This window comes from Rhinopithecus bieti, unplaced genomic scaffold, assembly GCF_001698545.2.
Source record: "Rhinopithecus bieti isolate Rb0 unplaced genomic scaffold, ASM169854v2 scaffold_50517, whole genome shotgun sequence".
NCBI classification, from domain to species: domain Eukaryota; kingdom Metazoa; phylum Chordata; class Mammalia; order Primates; family Cercopithecidae; genus Rhinopithecus; species Rhinopithecus bieti.
Window position 1 is genome coordinate 609,024 of NW_016819943.1, and position 11,892 is coordinate 620,915.

At 49.4% G+C, this 11,892-nt stretch overlaps 1 protein-coding gene across 1 annotated transcript in view; it reads left to right on the forward strand.

The window, feature by feature from the left end:
• Nucleotides 1-11,892, forward strand: part of SAG (S-antigen visual arrestin) — a 41,204-nt gene that overhangs the window by 22,272 nt on the left and 7,040 nt on the right. The window contains exons 9-12 of the mRNA XM_017859365.1: nucleotides 1,122-1,194; nucleotides 4,417-4,554; nucleotides 8,460-8,537; nucleotides 10,780-10,803. Of these exons, the coding sequence (XP_017714854.1) occupies nucleotides 1,122-1,194; nucleotides 4,417-4,554; nucleotides 8,460-8,537; nucleotides 10,780-10,803 (313 nt within the window). The remainder of the gene's footprint in view (nucleotides 1-1,121; nucleotides 1,195-4,416; nucleotides 4,555-8,459; nucleotides 8,538-10,779; nucleotides 10,804-11,892) is intronic.

Genomic DNA, 11,892 nt, shown 5'->3' on the forward strand with positions numbered 1-11,892 from the left:
CCTTCCTTCTTTCTTTCTTTTTTTGACAGAGTCTCCCTCTGTTGCCCAGGCTGGAGTGCAGTGGTGTGATCTCGGCTCACTGCAACCTCCACCACCTGGATCAAGCCATTCTCCTGCCTCAGCCTCCCAAGTAGCTGGGATTACAAGCGTGCACCAATTTTGCCCAGCTAGTTTTGTATTTTCAGTAAAGAGGGGGGTTTCACCATGTTGACCAGGCTGGTCTCAAACCCCTGACCTAAGGTGATCCGCCCGCCTTGGCCTCCCAAAGTGCTGGGATTACCAGCAGGAGCCACTGCACCCAGATAGCTGTTAAATTTTTTAAAACAAAATCTTAATTGCTTTCTATAGACTGGGCACTGTGCTGCATGCCTTGCACAAATTGTTTCTTTATCCTCAAACTTTGGCTGGGTGTGGTGGCTCACACCTGTAATCCCAGCATTTGGGGAGGCCAAGGTGGGAGGATCCCTTGAGCCCAGGAGTTCAAGACCAGTCTGGGCAATATAGGGAGACCCTGCCTTTATTTTTTTTTTTAAATCCTCAAACTTAATTTTAAAGGTGATTAAAAGTCATCTTTTTAATCATCACAACGTCCCTATGAGTTAGATGAAGTTTCCCATTTTATGGATGGGGAAACTGAGGCTTAGAATAGCTAAATAATTCACCCCACAGTTAGTGGCTAAGCCAAGATTGGCACCCAAACAGCCTGGCTCCAGGCCCACCTTCCTATCCACCACGTTCCACCCACCAACCAGTCCTGTGCTGCCACTAGCTAGTCTCTTGGAGGACAGGAAGGACAATGTTCATGAAATAAGATGGAGGATGTTAGATGGGGCTAAGCATGGGAAAGGAGGGGTCTCCCAGGAGCTGCAGCCTGGGAGTTGTAGGCACTGGGCCATGGGTGGGAGTTGATACAGAGCAGGTTGTGGGTGACCAGAAATGACCTGGAGACAGAACTTCAAAACCACAGCCTTGAAGCTGAGGGCTGAGAAAGCCAAGCCTGGGAAGTGGAAGGAAACCATCATCAGAGAGGAGAGACCAGCGTGCACCCCAGGAGGCCGCAGGGAACATGCATGTGTGGGGGGACCAGTGCTGACCACCTGACTCCTGTCTTCCTCTTACAGTGGAACAGGTGGCCAATGTGGTTCTCTACTCGAGTGATTATTACGTCAAGCCTGTGGCTATGGAGGAAGCGCAGTGAGTAGCTGGTGGGGTTTCCATTTCCTGGGCGTCTCAGCCTTCTGTGTCAAGTTTCTCACCAGTTATTGCTGAAGAGGGAACTAGAATGTTCAGCTAGCTCGCAAGCCTTCCACTTCCTTCCTCTTTCTCCCTTCGAGGGCTGCACAGAAAGTTAGCATCTTATCTCTGCATCTACCACACCCCTCTGTGCCCATCTTACAGGAGTTCTGAGGATTAATCCTAGCCAAAGAATGATGCAGAGGAGAGACATAAAGACAGAAATATCACCATGGGATCAACTGGCTTTTTCTGTTTATCCTTGGAATGAATTGTTAGGAGTTTGATACTATTTCCGCCTCCCAGAAGATGGTCAAATGAACTGTCAGCCCAGGCTAGGATTCCCTATCTTTTGATCTCAATTGAAAATCGTAATACCAGTGACAGCTGGATTATAATATATCCATTCTTAGCCGGTTGTTGTGAATGACTTTTCCCCTTTGTTAGAATCAAAAACAAATGAGAATCCTGCCATGGTTCCTTTATGCTGGCCTGAGAGACCTGCCCAGCTTTGCCGTGTGCCACAGAGTCAATAGATTCATTTAACACACAGCTTGGAGTGGAGAGCGATGATCCCCCACCTCCAGCCCCACAAGAGAATAGCTTGGCCAGGTCTTAACTCTTTGCCTCGCTGGCATGTTCTAAGCACCATTGTATGTAAAAAATATTAGCAGGGTTAGAGGAAGGTTAGGGTAGGGGAGTAATGAAAGACAAACTGATTCCTTAAGATAATATAAGGTAATAGATATATTTTTTTGAGATGGAGTCTCACTCCATTGCCCAGGCTGGAGTGCAGTGGTGAGATCTCGGCTCACTGCAACCTCCACCTTCCAGGTTCAAGCCATTCTCCTGCCTCAGTCTCCCAAGTAACTGGGATTACAGGTGCCCGCCACCACACCTAGCTAATTTTTTTTTTTTTTTTTTTGAGACAGAGTTTTGCTCTTGTTGCCCAGGCTGGAGTGCAATAGTGCGATCTTGGCTCACTGCAACCTCTGCCTCCCAGGTTAAAGCAATTCTCCTGCCTCTACCTCCTGAGTAGCTGGGATTACAGGTGCACACTACCACCCCCGGCTAACTTTTTGTATTTTTAGTAGAAACGGAGTTTCACCATGTTAGTCTCGAACCCCTGACCTCAGGTATCTGCCCACCTCGGCCTCCCAAAGTGCTGAGATTACAGGCGTGAGCCACCGTGCCTGGCTGATTTTGTATTTTTAGTAGAGACAGGGTTTCACCTGTTGGCCAGGCTGGTCTCAAACTGCTGACCTCAGGTGATCTACCTGCCTCAGCCTCCCAAAGTGCTGGAATTACAGGTGTGAGCTACCGCACCCAGCGTATATGGTAATATTTAAAAGGCAACTTTAGGAGAAACTATTACTGTTACTCAAAACAGATTCAACCTTCAGGTCTACAAGGGAGGGAGACAGGAAAGAACCACCTCTTATTGCCTCCTTTCTGCCAAGCCTGGGCTCTGTTCTGCCTTTAGGGGATCCTCACACATCCCTGTGTCCTGGGGGTCTTGGCCCTGGTTCACCTTTCCACATGTGCTCAGCAACATGGGAGCAAAGGGTCCTGGCCCAGTTTTCCCCTAATACATATTCCATCACCTGGCCCTCTTTCAAAGTGTTGGGTGCATTTTGGGTCAAAGATTCTCAGGAAACTGGAAAGCATCCCCAAGTCCCCCAAAGGCTGGAGGAGCCTGGGAGCTGGACTAGACCGTGCTGATGAGTCTCAGGCTAGAGGTCACTCAGAAAGCTGCAGAGCAGGAGCCATCGTCCCAGAGCCCTGTGGCTTCTGGGGCTTTGGTGGGCAGGCTTGCACAGAACCAGGTCAGACCTGACTCCCAAGCTGCTCCCCACCATCCAAACCCACATCCTGAAGCTCTGAGGAGTGGCCCCAGGGCCTAGACATAGTCCTTTGGCAAGCTCTGCACACACACAGAAAGTCCATCCTCTGAGCCCAACCCCAAGGGCCCTCTTCCTATTCCAGCTATCTTTACAATGCTGTTTCTGCTTTTTTCAATGCCCACATTATGCTCATGAAGAGAGGTTCTACCAGGACCCAGATGGTGAGATGTGGGCCACCTTGGGCTCTGGCAGATTTCCAGAAAGAGCATCCTGTAGACATTGGAGGCAGGATAGGGAAGAGCTGCTTTTACCTATCCAGGGAAACTTGATTAGGGAAAGGACGTCCTTTCCCAGATAGGCAGTTCAGACTTCCAGCTGTCTCAGGACAGCCTTAGAATGGTCCTGATGCTGGCCACACCCCGCCTTCTTCTGGCTAGGCACAGGAGGGAGGGTGTGCTGCCGGCACGAATGGGCTCTGCCGTCAGACAGTGTGCAGCCACGTGACCGTGAGCACACTTCCCGTCTGGAAAATGGGGATCTTGGGAGCACCTGCTTGGTATGGGGATGATGAGGGTAAGGTGAGAATTTTTGGGGACAGGCCTTAGCACCAGGTCTGGCACACAGCACGCACGTGAGCGGAGGAGCCAACTCCCCAGTCGCGGAGGCTGCTTCGTGATCCTGGCCATGCTGCCATGTGTCTGCCTGGAGAAACACACACTGCTGTGTCCCCAGCTTGATCCCAGACCGCCCGTTGGCACAGGGTCCCCGCCATCTGTCAGATGTTGAGAAATCTATACCCGGACTGATGGGGAAGAAGATCCAGTAAAGAAAGAGCATGTGCTGTTTGGACCCAAGCCAGTCCGTCTGTGTGATCCACAAACTGTGGGTCCCTGTGTTGCCCCTCTAGACAACTTACCACACAGTCACACTGTGACCCCCTTATAGCGACAGTTTTTGGTGATAAGAGCCTTTCTGGCCTGGGCTCGTTGCTGACGCTAACCAGAAGGTTCTGCAGGCCACCGTGTGGTTCACAGTCTCAGGAGGAGACTGTGGTCTCTGATTCTCAAGCCAGTTGGTCTCATTAACTCCATAGAACATTCTAGAAATTCAGCAATTCAGAATAGGCTGAGTTGCTTGAAGAAATATCCTCCTTGTACTGCCAGCCCACCCTGAGATTTCACAAGCACTGTTCTGCTTTTCGTAAGGCAAGTTCCCAGGCACCTGAACCCATCTTCTCAGGAGGTCCATCAGGGGATATGGATCCTGGAAAATGCCTAATGTCAAATAGGCCCATGGCAGCTTTTATGGTTATAAATCTCCTCTGTTCTTCTTCCTCTAGAGAAAAAGTGCCGCCAAACAGCACTTTGACCAAGACGCTGACGCTGCTGCCCTTGCTGGCTAACAATCGAGAAAGGAGAGGCATTGCCCTGGACGGGAAAATCAAGCATGAGGACACGAACCTTGCCTCCAGCACCATGTGAGTCCTTGAGGCTCAGGGAATAGGCCATGGCAGGGCGAGCTGGTGCTGGTCTGCTCCCCTTCACATCACCCTGCTAGGCTCGCAGGCACGCACATGCAGCATGGTGGCCTGGCGTGTGTAGCATACCTAGGGACCCAAACAAGGATCCCACTCTCACCCCTGGTGTGATGTGTGTGATGTGGGGGTTATGCCTGTGGGCCATGGAGACAGCTGTGTGCTAATCCCAGCTCTGTTGCTGACCCTGGGAAAATGTCTTGAGTTCTCTGAGAACCTCAGTTTTCCTGTCTTTAAAGTGGCTATAAGGATTCAGTGAGACAGTCCATGTAAAGCGTGGGGCCTGACATACAGTGAGTGCTCCAGGAATGTCAGCTACTGTTTTTAGAAGCATCACTGGCTAGTGTAGTGCCCTAAGCATGTAAACTGAGTGATGCTCTTGGCTGTATTCATTCATTCATCCATTTCCATCAGGAATTGTGAAGAACAGGAGGTCCTAATGACTTTAGATGTCTATTAAATTTAAATGAAATTAGGTACTGATCTGCTAACCCTGACTCAAAGGACCACTGGCTGAATTTGGGCAGCAGATCTAGCAAAGACTGTACAGTGAAGTTCCCAGGTTAGCATCCGCTGTCCTTCCGAGCCATGCTTTTGCTCTTCCCTTCCCAGGAGCGTGTCTGTTGGTGAACTCTCATAGTTTTGGGTTGAAACCAAAACCCAGGCTCAGGGCCCACTCACTGCCACCTCCCCATGTGATGTGATGTGATGCTCTGTGGCCCCAGTAGGCCACCTCCAAGGTGATGCCAATGGCCGGGAGACTGGATTGTTTGACCCCAAGACCCCGACGCTCAGTAGCTCACACTCTCAGACACCGAGAGTGGGGAACAGTGAATAACTGGCAGAAAGCAGGTGGAAGTCAAAGGATTTTCTGAGGATAATTGGCCAAGTGACTGTGTTAGTTTCTAAAGCACATTCGTGAAGCTCCAGGAGAGAATATCAGGGAAACTGAGAGCCTAGATCAATGTATTCAAGGGCGTAGGAATCATGAGATGAACAATGACAGCTCACTGCACCGTGGGAATGTTTTGTGGTGTGTGGACTAGTTTCTAAACATGTATGACTCGGCAGGGCGTGGTGGCTCACACCTGTAATCCCAGCACTTTGGGAGGCTGAGGCAGGCGGATCACCTAAGGTCAGGAGTTGGAGACCATCCTGGCCAACATGGTGAAACCCTGTCTCTACTAAAAATACAAATATTAGCTGGGCCTGGTAGCGGGTGCCTGTAATCCCAGCTACTCGGGAGGCTGAGATAGGAGAATCGCTTGAACCTGGGAGGTGGAGGTTGTGGTGAGCCGAGATCACGCCATTGCATTCTAGCCTGTTGACAGAGCGAGACTCCATCTCAGAAAAAACAACAAAAACAACAACAACAAAACAAAAAAAATGTATGACTCTCCACACCTCCATGAGGAAGGTATATTTATATGCATTTTATGGATAAAGAAATTGAGGTTGAGCCAGAATGAAAGGTCACTGAATCAGTTAATAGCAGAGCAAAGTACACTCTACAGCAGACCTGCCCATCCGGGAAGATGCCAGGGAACAAAGTTTGCAGAGCGTTCTCAGGCAGGTGGCAGAGCACGTTCCGTTCAGCAGCTGCTCGGCCCCATTCAGTGCAAGGTAGTTAATCCCAGCTGGGGGCAGTAGCTCACACCTGTAATCCCAGCACTTTAGAAGGCCAAGGTGGGCGAATCGCTTGAGCCCAGGAGTTGATGACCAGTCTGGGCAACATGGCGAAACCCCATATCCACAAAAATTAAAACATTAGCTGGGCATGGTGGCACATGCCTGTAGTCCCAGCTATTTGAGAGGCTGAGATGAGAGGATTGCTTGAGCCCAGGAGGTCGAGGTTACAGTGACCTATGATCATGCCATTGCACTCCAGCCTGGGTAACAAAATGAGACCCTATCTAAAAAAAAAAAAAAAGTCAATCCCAGCAAAGGGGAGAATCTCAAGCTCGTACCCCTTTTTTCCCTTTGGAGGCATCCTCTCTTCACCAGGTACTTGGCCATACTCCGCAAGTCCAGATAAAGATATTCAGATATTCTGCCCTCTTTTTAAAAATTATTATTTGGCCGGAAAAAGACACAAAGTGCTCAAAGCTGTATCCCCAGCACTTTAAGGAGGGACTGAGACGGGCGGAATCACGAGGTCAGGAGATCGAGATACCAATCCGTGAGCTAACACGGTGGAAACCCCTGTCTCTACTAAAAATACAAAAAACTAGCCGGGCAAGGTGCGGTGCCTGTAGTCCCCAGCTATCTCGGTGAGGCTGAGCAGAGAATGGACGTAAACGCCCGGAGGCGGAGCTTGCAGTGAGTCCCCTTTTTTGAAAGAAAAATCATGCCCATTGCACTCCAGCCCTGGGCGACCAAGACGCGAGATCTGTCTCAAAAAAAAAAAATTATTTTTATTTTTTTTTCAACCAAAGTCTCACTCTGTCACCCAGGTTGGAGTGCAGTAGCGCAATCTTGGCTCACTGCAACCTCCACCTCCCGGGTTCAAGAGGTTCTCCTGGCTCAGCCTCCTGAGCAGCTGGGATTAGAGGCTCCCACCACCACGCCTGGCTAATTTTGTACTTTCAGTAGATATGGGGTTTCACCATGTTGTCCAGGCTAGTCTTGAACTTCCTGAACTCAAGCGATCTGCCCGCCTCGGTCTCCCAAAGTGCTGGAACTAAAGGTGTGAGCCACCATGTCTGGCTATTCTGTCCCCTTTTAAAGGAGCTCCAGACACCAATGAGCTCTCTGGGGAGCACTGTGGTCCTGGAAACACGTGCCTGAGACACTTCCCCTCAGAGGTTCCCGAGCTGACGTCTTCTTCCAGGCCCAGCACCTGCTGGCCGCCTCCCCAATGCTCTTTCCAGAGCTATTCCACCCTCCCCTGCCTTCTGCCTGTAACCTTCAGGTTTCTGGGCTTGTTTTCTATCATTATTTACATGATGTTTGCTAGCATTTCATGACTTATTTCATAACTTAATTCCTGTTATTGGATATCCTGGAGTACTCATGTCTTCCGCGTTGGATCCCACGTGATAAGCATAGGTGATGAAATGCCCAGCACAGTGCCTGCCAGACAGTGGGACTTCAGTACATATTAGTGGGATCTGGAATGACATTTCTGTCAAGGAATGTCACATTGCACTGTCTTTGGGGACACATCTGAGGGTCTTGCACATCCTGCACATTCACTTAAATATTGACAGGTCTCACTTGGTGCCAGGTCTGATGTTGGGTGCCGGGGACACACAGCTGGATATCTTGGAAGTCAGGAGAGAAGGAGGGGTCATTCTGGTGCAGGGTTGTGTTGGCACGTCTGACGCAGGGGCGCTGGGACACAGCTGGGGATGAAGTAGTAAAGACAGGCCAGGGCAGCCTGCGGGCTGCTTCTGAGGCAGAACCTGCAGGTGGCCACAGAGCTCAGAGAAGGGGCCTGGCATGTGGGAGATGAGTTGCTGAGATAATCCAGGCAGGCAAAGCCTGCAGGAGGACTTGGGGACCTGCAGAGATGGCAGTTTTGGCAGGTGGTAGAAGGGAGGAGCTGAGGTGGATGACCGGGGGATGCGCAGCTGTAGAAGTCAAGCACAGAGAAGGGGGATGCACACTCTGCCCTCTGGGAACTTCTAGAGGAGAAGATGCAGGAATTCCTCCAGTGCCCTGCAAGGAGTCCCCACACCCACTCCCCAAGTACGCGAACTTCTAGGACTTTGGCAGCTCAGTGAGTTTACCAGTCCCTGGAGAACCTCCATGACAGCGTGCCTGCCCGGAATGGAAAGGTTGCCCATCTGCTCTTCACCCTCCTCTGCTCTCCATCATCCTTCTCCTTTTCCTTTCTGTTTGGGCAGCATTAAAGAGGGCATAGACCGGACCGTGCTGGGGATCCTCGTGTCTTACCAGATCAAGGTGAAGCTCACAGTGTCAGGGTAAGTGTCCTGGCACCAACCCTCGGGCTGCTCTGTCCTGGTCTTAGATGGTCTGAACTGTTCCTTTCCTGAATGACTGGGAGACAGAAAGCAAGGAAAGGCCCACAGCTTCTACCAAGGATTACTAAGTAGAGCTTGGGAGATATTCTGTTTGTCTAGTACCATGCTTCTGTCTGATAAAATGTCAGGTGGGAAAGAGTGGAGAAGCAGACTCTGAAATGTATGCACTCTTAGCTCCACTTTGCAAAAATACATGTGCATGTGTGCATGTGGTGGAAGTTGATGTGCAAGAATGAAGATTAGTCAAAGGTTATCCTTCAGAAAAGAATAACTGCTGTCAAATAACTCAGTAAATCCTCATGTATTTGCATCTTAGAAGGTATCGATCCATAAAGTAGGGACCTTCCCCTGCCTTCTCGCACATGTAATCACAGGGCGTAGGAGTCTTCTTTTCATACAAGAGTGCCAATATCTCAGAGTTTTAAGGGAACAGGGGGGGTCCACTTTCATTTTCATGTGAAACCAATTTCTTCCATTTGTTTAATCTTACCAAAAGGGAAGAACTTGAATTCTCATTTTTGTTTCAAGTTCCATTGCCAAAGACTGTGGCCTTTTACCTGGACAAGCTTTGGGTAGTTCTGCCATCAAAGGCAAGTCTGTGCCTAGGTTTCACACTTCTAAGTAGTGAAGAATTCCCGGCTGGGCGCCGTGGCTCACGCCTGTAATCCCAGCACTTTTGGGAGGCCGAGGCGGGCGGATCACGAGGTCAGGAGATAGAGACCATCCTGGCTAACAAGGTGAAACCCCGTCTCTAATAAAAATACAAATATTAGATGGGTGTGGTGGCAGGAGCCTGTAGTCCCAGCTACTCGGGGGGCTGAGGCAGGAGAATGGCGTGAAGCCGGGAGGCAGAGCTTGCAGTGAGCTGAGATTGCGCCACTGCACTCCAGCTTGGGCGACAGAGCGAGACTCTGTCTCAAAAAAAAGAAAAAAAAATTCCCTTGAGTAAAATAAAGGTTTAAAAAAAACAGTTTCCCAAATTTCTAACAAAGTAGAACATGGGTCTGTTTTGCATTTTCGTTACTATAGTGTTTTTTTTTTTTTAATTTCTCACAGTGGATAGTGCATAAAAGGATCTAAAAACAGGGTGGAGTTTCTTTTAGCAGTCAAGGAAAGCAACCAGCAGGTATTTCACAATAACCCATGTGATTTACCTTGAATGTTAGGCCTTGACATTTTTTTTTTTTGAGATGGAGTCTCACTCTGGAGTGCGGTGGCATGATCTTGGCTCACTGCAACCTCCACTTCCCAGGTTCAAGTGATTCTCCTGCCTCAGCCTCCTGAGTAGCTGGGATTACAGGTGCACACCACCATGCCCAGCTAATTTTTGTATTTTTAGTAGAGACGGGGTTTCACCATGTTGGCCAGGCTGGTCTCGAACTCCTGACCTCAAGTGATCTGCCTGCCTCAGCCTCCCAAAGTGCTGATTTATAGGCGTGAGCCACTGCGCCCAACCAACTTTTTTTTTTGAGACAGAGTCTTGTTCTGAGACTCAGGCTGGAGTACAGTGGCATGATCTCAGCTCACTGCAACCTCCACCTCCCAGGTTCAAGCAATTCTCCTGCCTCAGGCTCCCAAGTAGCTGGGATTACAGGCACCTGCCACCATGCCCAGCTGATTTTTGTATTTTTAGTAGAGATGGGGTTGGTTTTTGTTTTTTGTTTTTTGTTTTTTGTTTTTTTTGAGATGGAGGCTCACTCTGTCGCCCAGCCTGGAGTGCAGCGGCTCGATCTCAGCTCACTGCAAGCTCTGCGTCTTGGGTTCACGCCATTCTCCTGCCTCAGCCTCCCGAGTAGCTGGGACTACAGGCGTCCAGCACCAAACCTGGCACATTTTTTTTTTTTTTTGTATTTTTAGTGGAGATGGGGTTTCACCATGTTAGTTAGTACAGTCTCGATCTCCTGACCTCGTGATCCGCCCGCCTCGGCCTCCCAAAGTGCTGGGATTACAGGCATGATCCACCATGCCCAGCCCCTTTTAAACTAATCATCTTGAGAAAGAGATGAAGTCACAGGTAGACAGCAGGAATGAAGTTGAACATGAAGGGATGCAAAGACCCTGGACGTTGTGAGTTCGGGTGCAAGGACCATGAGAGCTGGGCTGTGTCCTGCCTCTGAATCATGGGAAAGGGTTGCGTTACCACTGTGACAGTTACGACAGGCATTTATTTTGTGTTTTCTAGCTTTCTGGGAGAGCTCACCTCCAGGTAAGCCTGTTCACCTTCCTGTTTGCTTGTTTCTCAAAATATCAAAGGCAGCAAACCTGGGGCTCCAAAATGGTTTCTGGTGAAACCATTTTGTGCTCAGAGTTGTGCTCAGAGGTGTTAGGAATGATGCTTTGCCTTCAGATGCATCACAGAACCATGGCTCATAGGCATTTCTTTGGGACCACATTTCTTTGGAACCACAGCTAGACCTATGCCTGTGTAAGGACATACATATGCACACCTAGAAAACTGGCACACTCCATGCAGTCAGCTTGTGTGTGTGTGTGTGTGTGTGGTAAAATACACATAACATAAAATTTACTATTTTATTTATTTATTTATTTATTTATTTATTTATTGAGACGTAGTCCCACTCTGTCGCCCAGCCTGAAGCGCAGTGACGTGATCTCGGCTCACTGCAACCTCCACTTCCTGGGTTCAAGCGATCCTCCCGCCTCAGCCTTCTGAGTAGCTGGGATTACAAGCGTGTGCCACGACACCTGGCTAATTTTTGTGTTTTTAGTACAGACGAGGTTTCACCATGTTGGCCAGGCTGGTCTCGAACTCCTGACCTCAAGTGATCATCCTGCCTTGGCCTCCCAAAGTGCTGGGATTACAGATATGAGCCACCACACACTTGGCATAAATTTTACCATTTTAACCGTTTTATTTTATTTTATTTATTTTTTTGAGATGGAGTCTTGTTGTGTTGCCCAGGCTCGAGTGCAATGGCATGATCTTGGCTCACTGCAACATCTGCCTCCTTGGTTCAAGCGATTCTCCTGCCTCAGCATTCCGAGTAGTTGGGATTACAGGCTCACACCACCATGCCCGACTAATTTTGTATTTTTAGTAGAGACAGGGTTTCACCATGTTGCCCAGGCTGGTCTTGAACTCCTGACCTCAAGTGATCCACCTGCCTCGGCCTCTCAAAGTGCTAGGATTACAGGCGTGAGCTACCCTGCCCAGCCTTCACCATTTTATTTTTTTATTTTTATTTTTTGAGACGGAGTCTCGCTCTGTCGCCCAGGCTGGAGTGCAGTGGCCGGATCTCAGCTCACTGCAAGCTCCGCCTCCCGGGTTCACGCC